The following is a 19,584-nucleotide window of genomic DNA, read 5'->3' as shown; positions in this document are numbered from 1 at the left end:
CAAATGGCAAGCAGTTAGATCTAAATCCTAAACTGATCCACTAAAGGGTCCATTGACTTGCATGTCTGTTTTTCCTAACCCATACAATGGATGTGTACTTTGCAGTTGCTCCTCAACAAATCTGAAACACTTCCTCATTCTTGTCAGAATGGGAAAAGCCATTTTAGGTTGGAGGGACACGTGCTTGGGTAGGGTGTTGTGCTGAGGCTCTTGGATTCTGTGCTGAGCCTCACTATTTACCTCCCTTACTGTCCCTTTTCAGTAAAGGAGAAACGAACAAGATCCGTTAAATTTCAGTCCTTCACTGAAAGCTTATTAGTACTAAACCATCATTCCTTTATCAGAAATTAACTGGAACTTCGTTAGTTTGCCTTTTACCAGCCCTACACCAGATGATAACAGACCCTTTTATGTCTAGGTCAAAATTTCCATTCTGTGCACGCATGGTTTCTTTTCCGAGGGGCTCGAGGGAGCTTGCCTTTATAGGGGTACAGGGGATCAGCAAGGGGACCAATGGATTACAGAGGGTCTGGGACAGACCAATGGGTTACAGAAGGATCTGCATAGGGTCTCCCAAAGGATTGTGGGTCTACCTTTCCTCGCCATGCCCCAAAAGTAGTTGCTTTTCCAGGGAGTCCTGCTGGGCGATTGCAAAATCTTTTATCTCAGCAGACATCCCTCCAGGGCAGTGGCTGGGCATATCCCACACTAAACCATCATTCCTTTATCAGAAATTAACTGGAACTTCATTAGTTTGCCTTTTACCAGCCCTACACCAGATGATAACAGACCCTTTTATGTCTAGGTCAAAATTTCCATTCTGTCCACGCATGGTTTCTTTTCTCCATGACAGTAGGATTTTTAGCCTAGTTCTGTTACCAGTTGAAGAAAGAAAGGGCTCATAACAATATATCAGAAAAAGTTACTACCTAAGAAACAGAGCTTTTTGGTTTAAGATGTCAGCAGAAAGAGTGGTAACTGCAGAGATGCTTGATGGAGCATTACATTAATAATTGATAAATAAATTAAATTGAAGACTGCAGCAATCTGAGAGGAACTTCATTTGCAGAGGATGCTGTCGTATATAACATCCAGTATGAGATTATATACTAATCCTTTAATTAAAGAATTAAGAGTTAAAGAATAAAACATGTAAATATCAGGAGTAAGTAGTATTGGATGCTGCAGTTGCTAAACTTTGACTTGATTCCCTTGTTGTACATAAAATAACATTGTGTATACGTGTGTCATGTAGCACTTGGGAGAAGAAACCAATTTTGTTTCCAGTCACCTGCCTGATTAAGTCTCGTGGTGTTATCTGGAGTATTTTAAAAACATAAATATTTAAGTAACATTTACTAAGCACTTTTCCTTTGTTTCAACAGCTGTCAATCACTTTTGAGAGCTGTATAAAAATAAATCGGGGCTTTTTGCACCACAATTTTTTATACATTACAAAGTTCCTGGAATCTTTGAACACCCTGTCTGTCTTACATTCTTGAGTGCTGAACCACATTAGTTGTTTGGAAAGCTTGTTTAAGGAAACAAGCTTCTCAGTACTCATTCCTTAAAGTACAATCCGGGTTTTAAACTGTTTTTAATTATTCTAAATTGCAGAATGATGGCCTCACAGGAACAGGTCTGGCCAGTCCCAATGAAGGCAATTGGAGCACAAAACCTTCTGACAATGCCTGGAGGAGTCACCAAATCAGGGTATCTTCATAAAAAAGGAGGCACCCAGCTGCAGATCCTGAAATGTAAGTTGAATAAGGTATTAACTAAATTAAATGTTTTAAATGTTTGCCTCTGGGGCCAGTAACAGACTTCATGTTAGCAGACAACTTATTGAAGCTGTTCTTCCACTTTGTCTGGACTGGAATACAATTATACTGGAATATATGTATGAAAGACTCACATTGAAAGATTTTCCTTTAATTGTTTTGGAACTGTAAGTCTTAGATAATAAATGTTGGGGCTGATTTAATTTTACTTGTTTAGTTTTCTTCTCAAGTCCTTCACAAGTAAGATTTTCAAGACAAACAGATTCCCAGGACATGTATCAATTTCAAATACTTTTTTCTGAAAGAAATTAGTACTCAGCTTTTTTTTTCCAGTTGGTTTTTCTGTACTGGAAAAAATATCCCCATCTCCTACTGCTGTTGTGAAATGGAAATTTTCTCACTGCCAACATTGGGCTGTACTTAAAAACAGTAATTTCTTCTGAAATCAGAGCCTATTTACATGGGGAAGAGTTCAGATTTTGGGTTTATTTATATGCTATTCATTTGGTATCCCTGTTTATGATGAAACTATACTTATATAGTTAAGGGCAAAGGCTACTGTCTTTGATAAGGGAAAGAGTCTTGGCCTCTTTCAAAAAAAGAAAATAGGATATCATTTTATTGGCAGCATTATGTACTTGAGGTAAAAGAAGAGAGGGAGATACCGGTTTTGGGATGGATGTAAGTATGTATTTGTAGCCTGTGGCTGCCTTCCTGCTATTGCTTATTTCACTAGTGAAGGAGCACAGGTGGAGGTCAGGCCTGCAGGCTCTGAGGCTTCTTTTGAAGTTTTCAGATCAGCTGCCTCTCAAGTGAGGGAATCAAATATTACCCTTAGTACCAAAACTGCGAATGGACAGCTTCACTGTGTGACTGATCATCAACAAGCTGTCACTTAACTAGTTTGTGCTCATTTGCAGCGATTAATATGATTACTAAAATCTTAAACAATGATTCTACCCAGGCTAAGAGGTTCTAGTTATTCTGCTGCCCTTGGATTTATATTTTGCTCATTTTTTACCTTTTCAGGGCCATTGAGATTTGTGATTATCCACGAAGGATGTATCTACTATTTTAAGAGCAGCACATCTGCATCTCCCCAGGGTGCATTTTCTTTGAAAGGTTACAACAGGTGAGTGCCAAGGAACTTTGTTAACACCCAAGCTCCTTTTACTTAATGCTAGGGGCTACAGCTTTCATTTCTAATGAAGTTAAACACTGCTACATCTGTTGTTTGAGTTAAGCATTGATCTTAGATTCCAAGAGATGTATTCCTTCCAAATTGTATATATGACGTTTCCTGTGCTTGGCAAGCGGGTAGCCTTCCTCTTCTGTAATTTAACCAGTAAAGCTGTTTGAATTGCAATGGGCTTACTCTTGCTACTGATTAATGCAGGCTGCACGTGCAGATAGATGTGGATTCTTTCAGACAAACCATCTTTGTTCTGTAGTGACCAGAGAGGAATCAGAAGAGAAAATTGATGGAGCTACTGGTTCAGCAACTTTAGTTAGTGTCGAAACTGTATCAACTACAGTGTGATAAATGAGAGAAAGCATGTGCAAGATGTCTGACTCATTTCACGACACATTTTAATCTTAATATTTACTTTGCAAGTTGAAGACAAAAATATGTGGCTTTCAAGTTAGCCAGTACTGTCAGAATCTGAGTGCAGTGTAAGTACGAGGCCTACTAATATAAGTCCACCATAACTTTAGGGAATTGCTGTTGAAATGGATGCTAAGAAAGGTTTAATGAGAGAGAGAATGTAGGGAATTAGGGAAATAAAACTGCATTGATCCTAACCACTGCAATTTCATTGTATTTGTATATATCTTGTACTATAATATGTTCTCAGATTTGTGGAATAAGGAATTATCTTTTCTTGAATTGTGAGAACTTTTCTAACTGAGAACCCTAATGGCATATTTTAGGGGAATGCACTTGTAAACACTGTAGGTAGTTAAAAATTCAAGATTAATTTGTAGAAGAAATCCACACTGTAATTTGGTCATGACACCAGCTTCTGCAATCTACATGAATGTGAACAATATGATGGAATTTGTAAATGCTAGAGACTGTTCATTCTTTTTATGTATCTTAATTCTAGCAGCCTTGTAGAGACCTTGGTTGGAGTAGGGACCAGGCTTTGATTAGTATAATGCACAGACAAGCATTACTGGAAAACAATTTGAAATGAAAGAACTGAAAGACTGAGTAGTTGCATAAGTTTTTAAATTTTTTTCCCCCTAAAAGTCCCAAATGAGGAAATTCCTTACATACACAAAAAAGAAAGAGGTTAAGTTATGCTTGTTTTAAAATAATAAGAAATGTGTAATAAAGTGTTTGTAAGGGAAACATGTAAAAATTAAGTTTACCTTTATTCATAGTTTTTCCTTATTTCATGGGAAATGTGTTTTGATTTCTCCTCTGAAATAGTGCCTTCTTGAAATAAGGACCACAAGCACCTGGAGTACCTCTTACAGTGTGTGATGCTTGTGAATTAATATGGTTCATTAACTCTTGAACAAGTCAAAGCAGTTGTTCATAAAAGTCTGGTTGGTGGATCAACAAGTGTTCTTCCTTTTGCATTGTCCTTTCTACCACAATAATGGAGAAATACTGCAAATGCACATATGGGGATTTCTGTGGTATTTTTCTGGGCTTGGGGGTTATTTTTCATAAGGCAAAACTGGCCAGTAAAACTGCTTTCTGCCAGTCTTTATGACTTGTATAGCGGCATCAATTTTATAGATTAAGGCGTTTCTGTATTGGTTATTCTGTTTCTCAGGGTTATGCGGGCAGCTGAGGAGACAACATCAAGCAATGTGTTTCCTTTCAAGTTAGTTCACATAAGCAAGAAGCACAGGACATGGTTTTTTTCAGCTTCTTCTGAAGATGAAAGAAAGGTAACTTTCTTCTTTTGCAATAGAATTTTCCTTGAAGCAAAAAGTGGATCTTGGACTTCCCTAAAGTCTAAATGAACTGGAAATGCAGCTGTCACTGACATTCATATACCTAGTTGTTTGGGCTCCTCTGAAAATCATGTCTGAAGTTTCAACTATTAAGTTAGTGTCGATTCAGCTTGTGGTTTAGGGAATGGCTGTAAGTGACATGCTAGATGGTATGGGTTTCTCCATATTTAATACATATTCCATATTTATTTTTTACCAAGGAAAAAGTAATGATATGTTAAGCCTTTGATAAACTATGAGAACTGTTCAGTGAAATCTCTCACCCATAAACATACTATGAATATATACCTGGCTTTCGGAATAAGAGCCTGAAATTTGTAAACTGAAAACTTAATATTTCAGTATGTTACTACAGCATTTTCTACAATCAAAACATCTGAGTGATGAGTCCTTTCAATAAAAAGTCATGGCTAAATACTATTTCAATGTATGTTCTCTGAACTTAACTCTGTTCTTACAGAAGACAAGATACATCTGTGTTTAATGATTTAAAGATTGATATGTTGAATGTCGTATTTTTATTTTTGTTTAGAATTGGATGCTGTCCTTGAGGAGGGAAATTGATCACTACCATGAGAAGAAAGAAACAATGACAGAATTCAGGTATAAACCCTTACTCTTTATTGGCTTTTTACCCTTTCGCACTAGCTCTTGACAGTGGTGTTTTAAGCTTTTTGCACCTGCAAGTAACTTCCTGTTAAACACAAACAGGCGCAGTAAGACCCAAGAAGAAAAGCCCTTCCTAATTTATACTTTAAAGAATATGAAGAAAAAACCAAATCTTTTCACAAAGAGTACTTTAAATGTCAGCTTTGTGTAAAACAAATTAAATCTTTTAAAAGACAGCAGCAACATGTTTGACTGTTAATTGGGAAATAGGAACAGATTGCTTCTGCTTTTCCAGCATTCCTTTCCAGTGCTGCAGTCCTGCTAAACAGAAGTAACTGTCCTTTCTTTTGCAGCGACTCTGGTTCTGATGCAGACAGTTTCTATGGCTCAGTAGAACGTCCCATTGACATCAAGTATTCCCATCATTCAGCAGATAATGAAGGTGACAAATTTAGACACTGATAAATAAGGCTTCTTTGTTTGCTTATTTATTTCTCCTGAATTCTGCAGGAATTATTCCCATATCTTAAGTGAACTGATCCAATTTTTAACTGGTGTTTTTTTACAAGGTGTGTCTCTGTTGTAGTGTTCAATCCGAAACAGCTGTTCTGTGCCATTGACTGTTGGTACAAATAAACTAAAGAATTTCATATCCTTCAAGGAGCTTAATTAAAAGTGAGGACATGACAGCCTGTCAGGTAGGCATTCACAGCATATTTCAGCAATGGAGCTCCTAGGCAAGAAATATGTTTGTGAAAGCCAACATGAGAAACCTTGCCTCGAGGTTCAACTGAGATCCTTTACTAAGCCTTTTCCCATCTGCCCTTTCAGATTTCTAAGGGCAGTGTTGATGGGAGCAAGAACTCTCATTTCCTGAAAGGAAATTCCTGACTATTCTTCCTGACTAGGACAAAAGGGCAGGAATGGGTCTTGTTAGGAAATCCGGTTCCATTGCTGCAAACAGAGGAGAACAGACTCATCAGCATTTCATGTGGGGTTGTAGTTTAGTCCTTCTGTGTTTATGGGAGGGAAGGGTTGTATGCAAGATGAATGATGATAAGAGGTCTAGTAGAAGTTTAAATTAGGAATATTAGAATAACTGATTTTTATCAGATATTCTTACCTTTTTGTAGGGCATTCTTCTGCATATTGTCCTTCAGGCTTCTTTTATAATCAATGATGAGAAATTACTGCCTGGAAGTAACGTGTGTTTTGTGGCTTGGTTATTCTGATTTGCAGATAAAGGCAACATCGAAACCACAAATTGAAGCCATTTGTTGTGGTGGGGTTTTTGTTGTTGCCAGAGCAAGGCAAAAGAACTAAAACTGTTTTGTAGATCACTTAGCTTGTTTTTAATATTTCATATTGCCAAATCATAAATGTTTCTATGGTAGGGTTAAATTTTGGGGATTATGCTTTTACCAAGTGGTTCTGTCAATGCATCCATGTAGTTGTGTCTCTGCAACTGATTTGAACTTTTCTCAGGAAGGCTGGAACACTAGAAAGTGTCACAAAAAAGTAAATTTTTTAACTTGTAAGTTAAAAAAACCCCAACTAATGTGCAGTATAGTTTATCTGCTTCTGTTATAAGTGATGGCTTTCTTAACTGACATAAAAATTTAAGGAAACACCTATTCTAGATACAGAGAAGTGGATCAAAACTATTAATTTTTTTCACCTCTTTAGAAAAAATACCTGAAAAATATTTGTATTAAAGAGCCCTAAGTACTTGATATTCTTTCTTGGTTCCAGAAGTACTTATCAGAGTCTGACACACTGATTTTTATCTGCAGATTATGACCAGGAGGAAGAGGATGAGTCTTATTTGCAGCCGGATACTTCTGACATAGTGAAAGATGGTATGTGATTTCTTTGATTCCCTCACGAAAGGCCCCCAAGTGAAGGCAATATTCCTGTGGAATGCCAGGTTATTATTTTGTATTGGTCATAACTATTCCAACTGACAAAATAACTGAAGTAATGTAGAGGTATCTAATCTTGAGAGGTATTTAGGGTCATAAGTTTATAATAACAGCAGTAACCTCTTATAGAAAGCATTACATGCCTTTAGGGACATGTTTTCTTGCAGGCCTCCTGCCTGGAGTGACCTATATCTGGTCAGTCGTCTGGAGCATCACTAATGCTTTTAAGGAAAAAACAGACTACATTATTTTTAGCAAAGACTTTTCACTTTGCTAAGTCATTGTAAGCCATGCCTGAATAAAAATATCAGGAGTTTATTGCCTATAACTTTCAGAATTGTGCTGACAGTTCAATGCTTACCCAGCATGTTGAGTACTATCAGACCCAATGCCAGTGAAATATCTTAGATCACACAGAAAATTGATTTGAGAAGTCTCTTTTGATCACATACTGTATTCCCCCTCAGTGTGTCAAGTTTTTTGGTTTTCTTTCTGTAGATATGGTCCTACCCCCAGCATACCCACCGCCGCCCGTTCCTCACGTCAGGAAATCTCCCTACTCAGAAGCGAGGGCACATTCCTATGCTGGCAAACCAGCTGCACCAGTACCACCACCTCCTCCTAAGAGAAGCTTACCTGATATCAAACTAGAGGATTTTGTGGGTGTGAGAGAGGCCCAGTTACAGAGCCGAGCTGAACCTAATCCAAAGATTCAATCTCCGAGCCGGAGACTGAGTGAACAGCCGCCCCCTGTGCCCCCTTTGCCTGTGTTCAAAAAGCCTGCAAGTGGCAAAGAGTCTCACCTACTGCCTCCAGAGCCTCTGCCTCCAGCCCAAGTCCTTGCTCCTCCAGAAGCATGCGAGAAGCTAAAAAACTTAAACCTTTCCCTGCGGACTCCTCCTCCTCTGCCAGGCAATAAACCCAAGCTGTCACAGCTTGCTGAAAAGCCAGCAGAGCCCAAAGTGCCAAGGGAACATGGTAAACCTGGACTGTTTGTGCCGCCAGTGCTCCCAAAGCCACCTGTGCCAAGCCACCAGCCCCCTGCAGTCAAGCCTAGAACAGAAAAATCTTCGTGTCCCCAGTTACAGTAAGTATGAAAACACAATGCACTAATATGTTCTCAGTCATTTATAGTTAACAAGTTTAGACACTCAGATTCATACCAACATCTGTGTTTCTTCCCTGCACCACCCCTCTCTGTGTTGTGCTTTTTTTGCCTGTTACTTGACAATTTGCAGTGAATCTAGCTGATCTGGTTGGACCTGTTTTGTGCAGGAGTTTGGACTAAATGATCTCTAGAGGTCTCTCCTTACCCAAATTAATCTGTGATTATCTAAATTCATCTGCAAGTACTGCCTCCAGCTCTGGGGCCCCCGACACAAGAAAGATGTTTACGTGTTTAAACTGGTCCAGAGAAGGCCACTGAGTTGATCCAAGAGCTGGAGCACCTCTCCTATAAGGACAGGCTGACAGAGTTGGGATTGTTCAGTCTGGAGAAGAGAAGGCTCCTGGGAGACTCTTAGAACACCTTCCAGTATCTAAAAGGGCTACAAAAGAGCTGGAGAGGACTTTTGACATGGGCATGGTGTGACAGGACAAGGGGGAATGGCTTTAAACTGAAAGAGGGGAGGTGTAGGTTCAGATTAGATATTGGGAACAAATTATTTGCTGGGAGGGTGGTGAGGCACTGGCACAGATTGCCACATAAAATTTGGATGCCCCTTCCGTGGAAGGGCCAGGTTGGATGGAGCTCCAAACAACCTGGGCTGGTGAGAGGTATCCCTGCCCATGGGAGGAGGGTTGGAACGAGATGGTCTTTAGGGTCCCTTCCACACTAAACCATTCTAGGATTCCATGATTTGGGGGCTAAACTGAAACTTCAGTTCTAGTTTACTATCCATTCAGTGTTTTGTATATTTTGCTGTTTTCCTGATGAGATATCCTTCAGTTTTCATTCTGTTTCTGCCAGGAGATCACCACCAGATGGACAGAGTTTTAGAAGTTTTTCATTTGAAAAACCAGCACTACCCTCCAAGCCAAGCCAACCTGATGATGACTCTGATGATGATTATGAAAAAGTAAGATCAAGCAGATGATCCATTCTAAAATAATTTTTTTTTCCTTGCTTATGTATACTTTTGGGAACATTTTAAGTGCATTATTTCAGGAAAAGAGTAACTTTCTGAAAACACAGTGCTGTGTAATTTTTTTTTTTTTCATTCCTTTTTGAGCTTTAGCAAATGACTTGATAAGTTATGGAGTTTAAGATTGGATATAAAGGAGAAAGAAGCATAAAGTAAAGATTAAACCACCATTAATAATTTCAGATACTGATGAACTGTAGGTTATTTGCATAACAAATTGCTAGGGTTTTGAGTTGTCATTGACTTACACAGTGACTTATTTTCTTCATATTTTTTACAGGTTGGGCTGCCTGCTTCAATATTTCTTAATACCTCTGAATCCTTTGAAGTTGAAAGGTAAAATGTGATTTTAAAATCATTCCTTAGAAGTCTGTCAAAAACCTGTGTTGAACCGTAGTCCGATGATCGTTTTGATAGGTATAACTTGTGTTTAAAACACACACTAAAATGTTTAATATGGAAATCACTTTCTAGAGAAGTTAGTTCAGTGCTCATGTATCACTTGAGAGATGAGAATGCAATGTGATTTGGCTCCATCTGGAGGAGGTCATTTTGCCAGGATGCTGGATGGGACCAGAAAGCCAGATGATCTGTGCTGCACTGCTGGTTCAGGTGCTAGAACACTGACTTTCCTTCAGCTTGATCTACTATGAATTTTTACACCCAAACCAGAGATTTGTAATAAGAATTTTAAGACTGTAAGCATTTGATTTATCTGACTGCTAATAATATGTCATGTACAGGAATAATTATAGTATATGTCACTGTTTGTTGTTTTTAGGATATTTAAAGCTAATAGCCCACAAGGACGACCACAAAATGGATTGTACTGTATTAGGAACTCATCTACTAAGCCTGGAAAGGTAAATTGCAATTGCTGAATCTATGCCCCAAAAAACTTCTTGATTGAGATGTACTGCATCTTATATATGACAAAGTACTTAACAGTTTAGATGTGGTCTATTCTTAAAGCAAGAAAATGTGAGAGAATTGCTATCATAATGTCAGTGATTTGTAAAAAAATGTTTAGGCTGAATTTTAATTAGTTCCTTAATAATACCTTGACTTAGAAGAGCTTGGTAGCATAGACTGAATATGTTGCATTTTTCTTCTTCAAGGTATTGGTTGTATGGGATGAACCTGCAGGAAAAGTGAGAAACTACAGAATCTTTGAAAAGGTCAGTAGCTGCACTGTGTATGCATCTTTAGATTATACATGTCTGTGTGTATCAAGTGGGTGTGCATATAGGTATATATCAGAACTAACATGTTGAAGTCTAAATTTGTTCCCACCTGATAGTAAAAATCAGCTGATTTACAAATATCTGATCTAGGATGAGAGTTTGAGTACTCACATCTGGTTTTCTAGTTGCTGCATCATGTATCATCATAAATTTCAGCTCCAGTGAAATCTTGTTAAAGTCCTGAGTTTAATTTGGACTTATTTGTATGACTGACTGGTTTGCAAAGCAGTAATGTGTTTGAAATAACTTCTTTCTGATGATGTTTTAGCCTTTTTTCTTTAGACAGTGAGCTGGAAACTTACTGTCAATGGTTACATATGTTTTTGTCCTACAACAGGATGGCAAGTTTTATCTGGATTCAGACATCATGTTTTTGAACATGGGAAGTTTGGTGGAATACTACAGCACTCACATCTTACCCAGTCATGACAGCCTGATGCTCAGGTGTCCTTATGGTTACTCTAAGCCAAGGTGACATGACAGCCATGGTTCACTGAGACCCTACTGCCCCTGAGGACTGGACTCCTGGCGCTGTTGGACGTCCTGCTGTTTGCACATACAAACTGAGTCTGTTTCCACCATTTATTCTCACATGAATTGTTATATAAATGCCCTTTAATGAACTCTCGGTAAAGCCTTACAGTCCAGATCAGCGGATTTTATGGTCTTTTCTTTTACAAAGACCTGAACTGATTATGCTGTGAAAGCTGTCCAGGATACCCACACCTTTTATAAAACTGCTGCTATTACTAATCTCCTTGGAATGTTGAAGATGAACACGAACAAAGAAGTGATCTGAATACAGCTGATCCAGAAAATGGACACTTCTGAAAGTATGTCAGAATTTATTTGTGACAAGGAATACTAATACTCTGACTTGGAGCTAGTACTCCTAAAGTCAGCATTGGTGCTCAACTGAGATATTTTGTATTACTTGTATAGTTGATGTGTACATAATGAAGATTTCTGTGCAAATTATTTGATTTGCTACAGGTAAAGATGATCAGGAAATGCGGCTTTTTTTAAAGCCACCTCGTATTTACTTGTACCTTCTGAGTACAGTAACCACTATCAGGTACTATCTGGCTGATATGGATGTGGCATCCCACATACTGCTTAATGACATGCACTTGAGATAAGTGTGGAACAATATTGATTTGGCTTTATGGGAGCCCGACTACCTAGTTCTGAACTGGAAGGGTTTGTGCCACTGGTATTTTTAAAGGGTATGAGAAAAGAGAAGGGGCTACTTGAGATTTAGGGGAGAGGGAAGGGAGCCTTTTGAGTATCCCAAATTCCAACTAGCAGGTTTCTCTCATGTTGCCATAGTCAAAGGTTCTTTAAAACAAAACACAAAAAAACCCCATAAACCATAATGGTGATGCTACTATCACTCCATAAATCCTTGTGGTCAATCTCTTAGGAACAGGTTGTCAGCCCATTGAATTTTCCTCTGTTCTAGGGCAAAACACACTATCCTAGTCTACCACCAAGAATTTTTCCATAATTAGAATTTTTACCCATTTTGTAGTTGCATGCAAAACAAAATCTGTTTTTAATCTACTGTCAGTGATAGACATTAGCAGGGTGCTTTTAACATTTGTTCCCTAATATTCTGGGGACAGGTATCCTAAATCCAAGGGCTTGATGTTTATGCCAAAATTACTATTGGAGAAGAAATTTATTTTAATAATCTTTTAAGTAATTCTGTGGATCCAAAACCACTGTCATAATGGTCTCATACTCTAACAATATTTACAAGACTTGTAATAATAGTAAAAAAAATTCTGCCACTCCTGAAACAGAAGGTATCTAGTTTTTAGCAGTCTGAATCTGTATCCATAAAGTTTTTTTTTTTTTCTGTTACCTTTTCAAAGTTTATACATGCCCATTTTAATCTTGTTACCATTAGATGGTCACAACTTTAATATTATAACAAAACTATTACAGAATAAGACTTTGCTTTTTATGGAAATGATAAACCAGGATTTAGTCCCTAGGGAATTTTCCTTACTAATCAGATGGAATATGAGGATCATACACAGGAATCGAGGCAGGAAACTCTGCCTCCATCTTTTTCAAGAGACACAGACATACACAATATCAGTCTTTTGATATCTGTTCCCACTGTAATAGGACTTATGTGTGTAAAGAATGTGAAGTACTTAAAATTCAGATTCTGTTGAAAATTGGATATTTCAAGTCTAATTCCTTTTATTTTAAATTAGTATCCCTGTGGTGTGCTACCCTGATATGATCCTCTCTAAAGAAGGGTCAGGCAATACAGCATTTTAAAAACTTTTTTGGCAAATAGTTACAGGTATATCATAATAAGTTCAAGTTCCTTGCAATATTCACACATACTGTCTACAGAGTAAGATTTTTTCTGTCTGGGAATAATTGACTTCATTCTGTCATGACAGTCATATTTATAGTATGCTCTCTTTGGGGCCATATTCAGATATTTGATTGTTTTTTCAACCTTACCCTTGGAAGATTTTTAAATTGTAAACATCCATTTAAAATATAACACACTCTTTACCTGTGTAATACAAGAGTTTCAAATATGTAAATTTTTGTGTTAATTCCCTTTTGTATCTAAATGTATAGATTTCTGAAATGGATAAACTTTCAATGCCAGTTCACCTCATTTTGTGCAGTTGTCTTTAATTTCATGGGGGTGTGTTTTAATGTTTTTGTTTGTAGCTGTGCTCTTCTAATAGTAAAGTTAGAGAAATTAATTTTTAGCCCCTCTAAGAAGAAAATCTTCATGTTCCAAACGCTCCTACATACTAGTCTAGTCTGTTTTATAACAAATCAGGTAAGATTCTGGTGTTTGTAGGGAGGAAGGACACAGATAGAACACATGGCTCAGTCCCTCCCCTATATTTCTCACCATCTTGCCTCTCCTCATTCCTTCACCACAAAGCAGCCTTTGCATCTACAACCTTCTGCAAGCTCTTTAGCTTTAAAATAGTTTGTGGGGAATTGTCAAAGCAGCATTTGATGTGCAGAAAGAATGTAGTTAATGAGTTTTGTAATCTCCAAGTCAAAATCATTGATACTAGTTTGGGAAAAGTCTTGCCTCTTGTGAGTGAACCTCCAGATAAAAGTATTACAGGTCATATTTGGATGGGGATTGCTGCTCTAGGGAAAAAAACTAGAGTGCTTTTGAAAATAAAACAAGGGACAATCAATGGCAGCATGTCATAAAAAGTGAACCAATATCCAAACAATTTTTCTATGACAACAAAGGTGCTTTGTGTCAGCAGTAAAGCATTCCTCACCTCAGAACTTCGGTTTTTACAAGAATGTGAATAAGCAGCAAGAGTATTTGTGGCCTCAAGTGGCTTCATCCTTTGGAACATGCAAAAGGGCACTGAAGATTTCGGAAGCTGTGTGATTATGTAGAATTTGGGGACATCTGCTGGTCAGCCTGTTCCACAAACAGGAATCCAGCAGCTGAGCATGTGTGTGGAAGTCATTTGGGACAAATCAATCTTAAGTGGCTTCAGACAGAAACTAGAGATCAAAGCTAACTTCAAGTGGAAACTCAATAGGCTGGGTCTTTGAAACTTAAGGCTCTTTTGGCTCATCTGTCTCATATAAGTAGCAATACTGTTTAGCAAAATTGCTCATATGAATGTCTTCTAACCTAAAGAACAAAAAGATTAATTTATCTTTCTGTGTTTAAATTATTCTTAAAATATACTTTGAGGTAGAATTTACATAATGGACATCTGAGCGCCATTTAAATTTATCCACATCGTGAAGCATTAAGCATTTGTTCTGAACATTAAATACTTCATCTAGCAGCAAGCAAATTTCATGATGTTGCAATAGTTTCTATCTTATGAAATACCTCCTTGAAGTCAAGGAGGGGGTTTTTCCCTAATAGTGGGAGTGCTTGAGATGCCCATGATTACAGACCCCTAAGTGGGAGAGGTTATAGTCCTTTTACTATACTCAAAGTACCAAAATATCAAATACCAAACACTACTAGAACTTCAAGACATAGAGCATTTGAGCTCACTTTAAAACTAGATGGGCTGAAGTGATTATGTTCAGTAGGCTTCAGGTATGGAGTAAGCCTTGTAGCACAGCCAACTCCAAAACTATTCCTTCAGGGCTTCCATTCCTGTATCTTAATTACAGGACAGTCATTACTATCCCTCACTTGTACCTTCCTCCTTACACTATCTAGTTCCCAGGAAGTGGGCAATTCAACCTCTCAGGCTGATGACGTGGTCCTGATAGGCATGTAATCTTGGAGATATCAAAGAATAATTTCTAACGTAATTTCACTCACACATATCTCTACTGGAGTTGGTTTGCACAGAAATGACAGTGATAAAAGCCATTTGTAGGATGAGGTCACTGGAAATATAAAACAACTTCTTTGAGTTACCATCTTCTCTGCCTTTTAAAAACCACTTCATACAAGCTCCTGCTGGGTACAATCCTAGCACAGCTGGTTCTTGGACTGGCTGATGTGCACTGAAATTCTGGCCTGGAAAGCCTTTTGCATGGCTGGAGTTTTGCACCTGTACTGAAGGCCAGTGATGTGAAAGGGCCATTACAGCAGCACAGGAAGCAGAAGAGTCTGTCCCATGGAAAGTTATTAAAGGGTTTTATTACAGGGCCAATATGGAAAGGTGTACCAGGTGTGGCTTCACAAGCTGCCTGTTTTAGGCTTCGTTGATTATGCTGTGCTTTAATTTACACTAATTTGCACTGTGCTAACATTCATGCTGATTTACTTTTCCAAGAAAATGACAGCCGCACCCTAACCATGGGAGTACTGCTGAAAATGTGCCATTTAAAAATTAAATGTGACTTCAGGGAATTAAAAATTTGATATTCTAATATTACAAAGCTTCTCTCAAGATTAATTAATTTTCTCCTATATATCATAATTAAAACAGTAACTACCTTAAAATCTTTTTCTTATGCTTTTCAGCCCTCCTTATTAGTTTGAACTTGCCCTGATATATTTTTCCTTTCTCTGTTTTACCGTCTTGAGTCTGCTTGTAGTTCTAAAGTTAGTTCAAAAGTTCTAACTTCTTTTAGTGACATTTTTCCTTCTCCTACTATTAAGGATGAAGATGTCATTACAGAGCAGCTAAAAACAATTTCAGCTGCTCTAGTCACACTGGAATTCATGTAGAAGCAACTAGCAGAGAACATACAACTAGAAGGCAGATTATACTTAGGAAGTCATAGATGTTGCAATTAAAAGAATTGGCTTTACTTGGAAAAGCATTTTGAAAAACAAGCCCTAACCTTCACAAAGAATATTGTAACGTTTAAAGAGAATGTTGGTTGCTGGAGTTCCTTTGTGTAAAGCAATCATTGGACCTTTGGTTGTGTTTAACTGAAACTGCTGTTAACCAGCTTGAACTATGTAATTCCATTTATATTTCATCTCAATCATGTACAAAAATTTCCCTGCGTCCCCTGAGCATAAAGTCAATATTTTTCGAACTTAAAGCCAAAGTGGCCTCTCAGATTAAGACTGTATAAAATTTGGCAACATTTAGTATCAGCCTGTTGCAGCTGCTCTGCTCTTTCCCCCACCTGCTGTTTTATTTCTCTTAATTTAAATTTTTTTCCAGCTCAAACAAACCTCAGATGTGTTTTTGTTTGGTTGCGGAGTGAGATGAAAGTAGACCAGAATACACTTTTGTACTCCGTGTAGTTTTTCTATTGAACCTACATTAGAAATTGTTTCTATCTGCTATTTTCAGTCCACTGGGAAAGTTCTCCTTCCTTGCATTAATCAGTAAAATTCAAAAAAGAGCTCCCTCTGACGAATACGAATTCATATACTTTAGACATAACCTTACATACAATGACCAACTTTAGTAATACTACAAATAAGCTGTGAGATATTATTATTATTGTTATGCACAGCTGAAATGAAGAGAACCCATTACATAACTTTGAAAAAAGCATTTAAATTCAGTAATTTCAAAGACAAATCCCTTACTAGCTTTTCAATAGTAATGCTGCATGTGTGTAAGCTCCCTTATCCCACTACCAGCAGAGTCCTGGCTGCCAGTGAGAGACACAGCACTCAGAGGGCTGTTCTTGGGGTATTTTGTACAGGTAACTTGTGTTTGTCCCCAAACACTCTCCCAACGCTCCAGCTCTGGTGTGACCGGCCAGGAACTGGATTTTACTTCACTGGCACAAGGAAGTTTCACTGCTAGGATTGTCCTTTTGAAGGCCCATGGGAAAAGCAACAGAGAATTCACACACTGGAATTGTTTTAGTTGGAGGATCCAGAACTTTTTCTGGGAAATGGAGTATGTCTGTGTGAGATGAACACAAATGATGGCAGTAGGGAAACAAGTCCTGCCCCATCAACACACTGTCAGGACAGAACAATTCTGGCAGGTGAAGAGAGGAAGACCTACCTTACTGCTACCTCACTATCCGTCCTAGTTTATAGGTAAGAAAACTGACCTGGAACTGCTAATGTGGAATAAGTGCACACTCCATATAAAGGAAAAGATAAATGTCCTAATGCCAGATGTGTGACATCAACCTAGTGCTGTGCTTCTCTCAGGTAGCTGGAAGGATTTGAGCATCAAGAAGTGCTAATGCCAGGTAAAGAGGTCAGCTGCATAAAAATAATTGTACAGTACTATTTTTCTGGTATCTAGTAAAGCTACGCAAAAATAATTTATAAATGAATACATTCACATTGACTCTTTTGAGACTTTGTGATGTAAATTGAGTCCAGTGCTGCTGCTGCTGGAGCCTGCTGCGGAGAACAACTATTATTTGAAATCCAGTAACCGTTCTCCAGTACACATGCAGTGTGCGTATGTCAAGTGGAAGCCTACTGGCAACAATCTTGACTTGGTCATTTTCCCAAAACCCTCACCAGCAGCCCAAAATCTTGAAGGAATCAAATACTGCAGGCTGAAAAACACAGTGTAGTTCATGGTGTACCTTTTGTTGTAGCTGTAATGCTGCAAACCCAGCTGGTAAGAGTTAAAGAAGACAAGTTCTTCATGTCTTAAAAAACACAAAGTGCTTTTTCAGATCGTTGTGCCTTTTTTCTGCAGCAGAGCACATAGCTTTAGTGTGTCTCAGTATTTATGAGCCCTCCCTTGATTTTCTGCCCATCTAACCCTACCTTTGCCATTGCACCAGCACTGCCCTTCCTGAAGCTGGGTAGAGGCAGGTCAGGAACCTGGGCAGGCCGAAAACTGAACAGAGAAGATAAACACAGACATGCATCAGCTGTCACAGTCTCAGCCTGTGGACTGAGTTGGTTGATTCAGCAGAAAGTTGGTCGCACCTCCATAATTTTTCCTCCAGATTAGCCAGGTAAAACAGTGTCTTCTCTGGCCTCAAAATTATGAGAGATAATGCAAGGGGCAGGGGGAAGGCTGGAAGGGGACAGTAGGAACCTGTGTCCTTGGGCAGGTCACAGAGTAGAACAGCAGAAGAGAAAGATAAAGGAACAGCACTCACTCGCAGCACAAGAGCCAACAGGAGCTGATAAAAGACATCCTTTGATCAGCCCAAGCTGCTTGTGTCACTGCACCCTGCAGTTACACATACACTTTGAGCCAGCACTGCCAGAGGAAGAAATGACCCTGTCCTCCCCCAGTCCCTGGGCACTGCTGCTGCCCTCAACATCCCCATCCTTCCTGCCACTGCTGGTCTTAGAGCCACACACTGAGCTGGAGAGGAAAAACATTCAGTTTAAAACAAAGCAGTATTTTTTTGCTGAGTTAGTTCTAACATGGGTTCATTCCCCCATTTACTTTTCCAGACAAGAAGAGAGTTCTATGAGTTAAATGCCTTGGTGAGAAAGGGAAAGAAAGAAGAGAGGTGCCAAGATGAAGGAGTATTTTGACAGGTAATCAAAGAGAAGACACTGACGGTGGCTAGAGCCTGCAGGTGCAGAGCAGTGACAAGAGTATGCTGCCATGTATGTCCATACATCCACTGGGTTAACAGGGTTCAGTATCAGGAAGGTAAAGTGACTTTAATCTGTTAGGTTTACAGCAACAGTTCTTACAAAAAAATGTTCAGACAAGATTTGTTAGTCATTCGTAATTACGCTAACATGTGTCCAATTGTGGGATGGTTTTGATTAGGCAGACCTCTGTCCAGTAGGGCCTTCTTGTCAGATGTGCCATAATCATTCTGCGTCATCACTTGACATGTAAACCACCACTTTTGGTGACTGAATTCACAGACAAGTTTATGTGTATCTCTGTGGCCTGATTTTAGGTAAGTGGAGTGTATTTCCTTGGTGGACGTGGTTGAAACAGGCTAGATTCCTCCTGTATTCCAGAGGAGGCATTTATGGATCCTGAAATCCATCAGGTTCTACTCACTGGAGTCTTCCCTACATATGGATAACTTAGGGATGAGGGTTGTGGATAGCAGAGGAGAAGGGTTTAGTGTTTCTGAGAGTTTTCCCAGACCCCCAAGTCTTCATTTGTCCTGTGGCAGGCAGCATTCTATAGAACACAAAGAAGTGTAGAGCAGCAGTCTTAAAATTACACAGAAAGGACAGTAAAAATGGACAGAAAATAGATAACAGAAGAAGTTAACTTTACAGTTGGTGCTTGCAGTGACTGTAACAAACCGAGGGGTTATACCAACTCTCCGAAGCATTCAGAAGATCTAAAGAGGTGACTTAGAGAGCTCTCATCAGGCCTGCTATGCACAAGCTGTACGATGTATCTGTACACTTCCTGAATGAAGCGCACGGCTTCTCGTTAGCCTGGCATTTAACATCCGGAGGATATTCCACTGATTAAACACCTTCGGGTTCTGACAGGTGTCTCTAGCCCTCCCCAAGACAGTTCTCAAGCCTGAGTCCTGCCCTCCTGGACCGCCCTGGCCTTGCTCTGAGCTGACAGCGATCAGACACCGCCAC

The 19,584-nt window shown here is 38.9% G+C and overlaps 1 protein-coding gene across 4 annotated transcripts in view; it reads left to right on the top strand.

The window, feature by feature from the left end:
• SH3BP2 (SH3 domain binding protein 2) overlaps positions 1 to 13,323 on the top strand; it is a 36,780-nt gene extending 23,457 nt beyond the window's left edge. For 3 of the 4 annotated variants that reach the window (XM_017727730.1, XM_017727731.1, XM_017727728.1), the window contains 12 exons: positions 1,618 to 1,757; positions 2,811 to 2,913; positions 4,571 to 4,688; positions 5,287 to 5,357; positions 5,717 to 5,805; positions 7,157 to 7,222; positions 7,784 to 8,372; positions 9,255 to 9,363; positions 9,710 to 9,765; positions 10,211 to 10,292; positions 10,548 to 10,607; positions 11,011 to 13,323. In XM_017727730.1, coding sequence (XP_017583219.1) covers positions 1,619 to 1,757; positions 2,811 to 2,913; positions 4,571 to 4,688; positions 5,287 to 5,357; positions 5,717 to 5,805; positions 7,157 to 7,222; positions 7,784 to 8,372; positions 9,255 to 9,363; positions 9,710 to 9,765; positions 10,211 to 10,292; positions 10,548 to 10,607; positions 11,011 to 11,148 — 1,620 coding nt within the window. In that variant the 5' untranslated portion in view covers position 1,618 and the 3' untranslated portion in view covers positions 11,149 to 13,323. The remainder of the gene's footprint in view (positions 1 to 1,617; positions 1,758 to 2,810; positions 2,914 to 4,570; positions 4,689 to 5,286; positions 5,358 to 5,716; positions 5,806 to 7,156; positions 7,223 to 7,783; positions 8,373 to 9,254; positions 9,364 to 9,709; positions 9,766 to 10,210; positions 10,293 to 10,547; positions 10,608 to 11,010) is intronic. The other variant, XM_017727729.1, reaches the window with a different exon arrangement.
• The last annotated feature ends 6,261 nt before the right edge of the window (positions 13,324 to 19,584 follow it).

The sequence above is a fragment of the Corvus brachyrhynchos genome, unplaced genomic scaffold (genome assembly GCF_000691975.1).
Source record: "Corvus brachyrhynchos isolate BGI_N302 unplaced genomic scaffold, ASM69197v1 scaffold80, whole genome shotgun sequence".
Lineage (NCBI taxonomy): Eukaryota > Metazoa > Chordata > Aves > Passeriformes > Corvidae > Corvus > Corvus brachyrhynchos.
The sequence above is the reverse complement of the archived record's forward strand: the minus strand, read 5'-3'. Positions and strand labels throughout refer to the sequence as shown.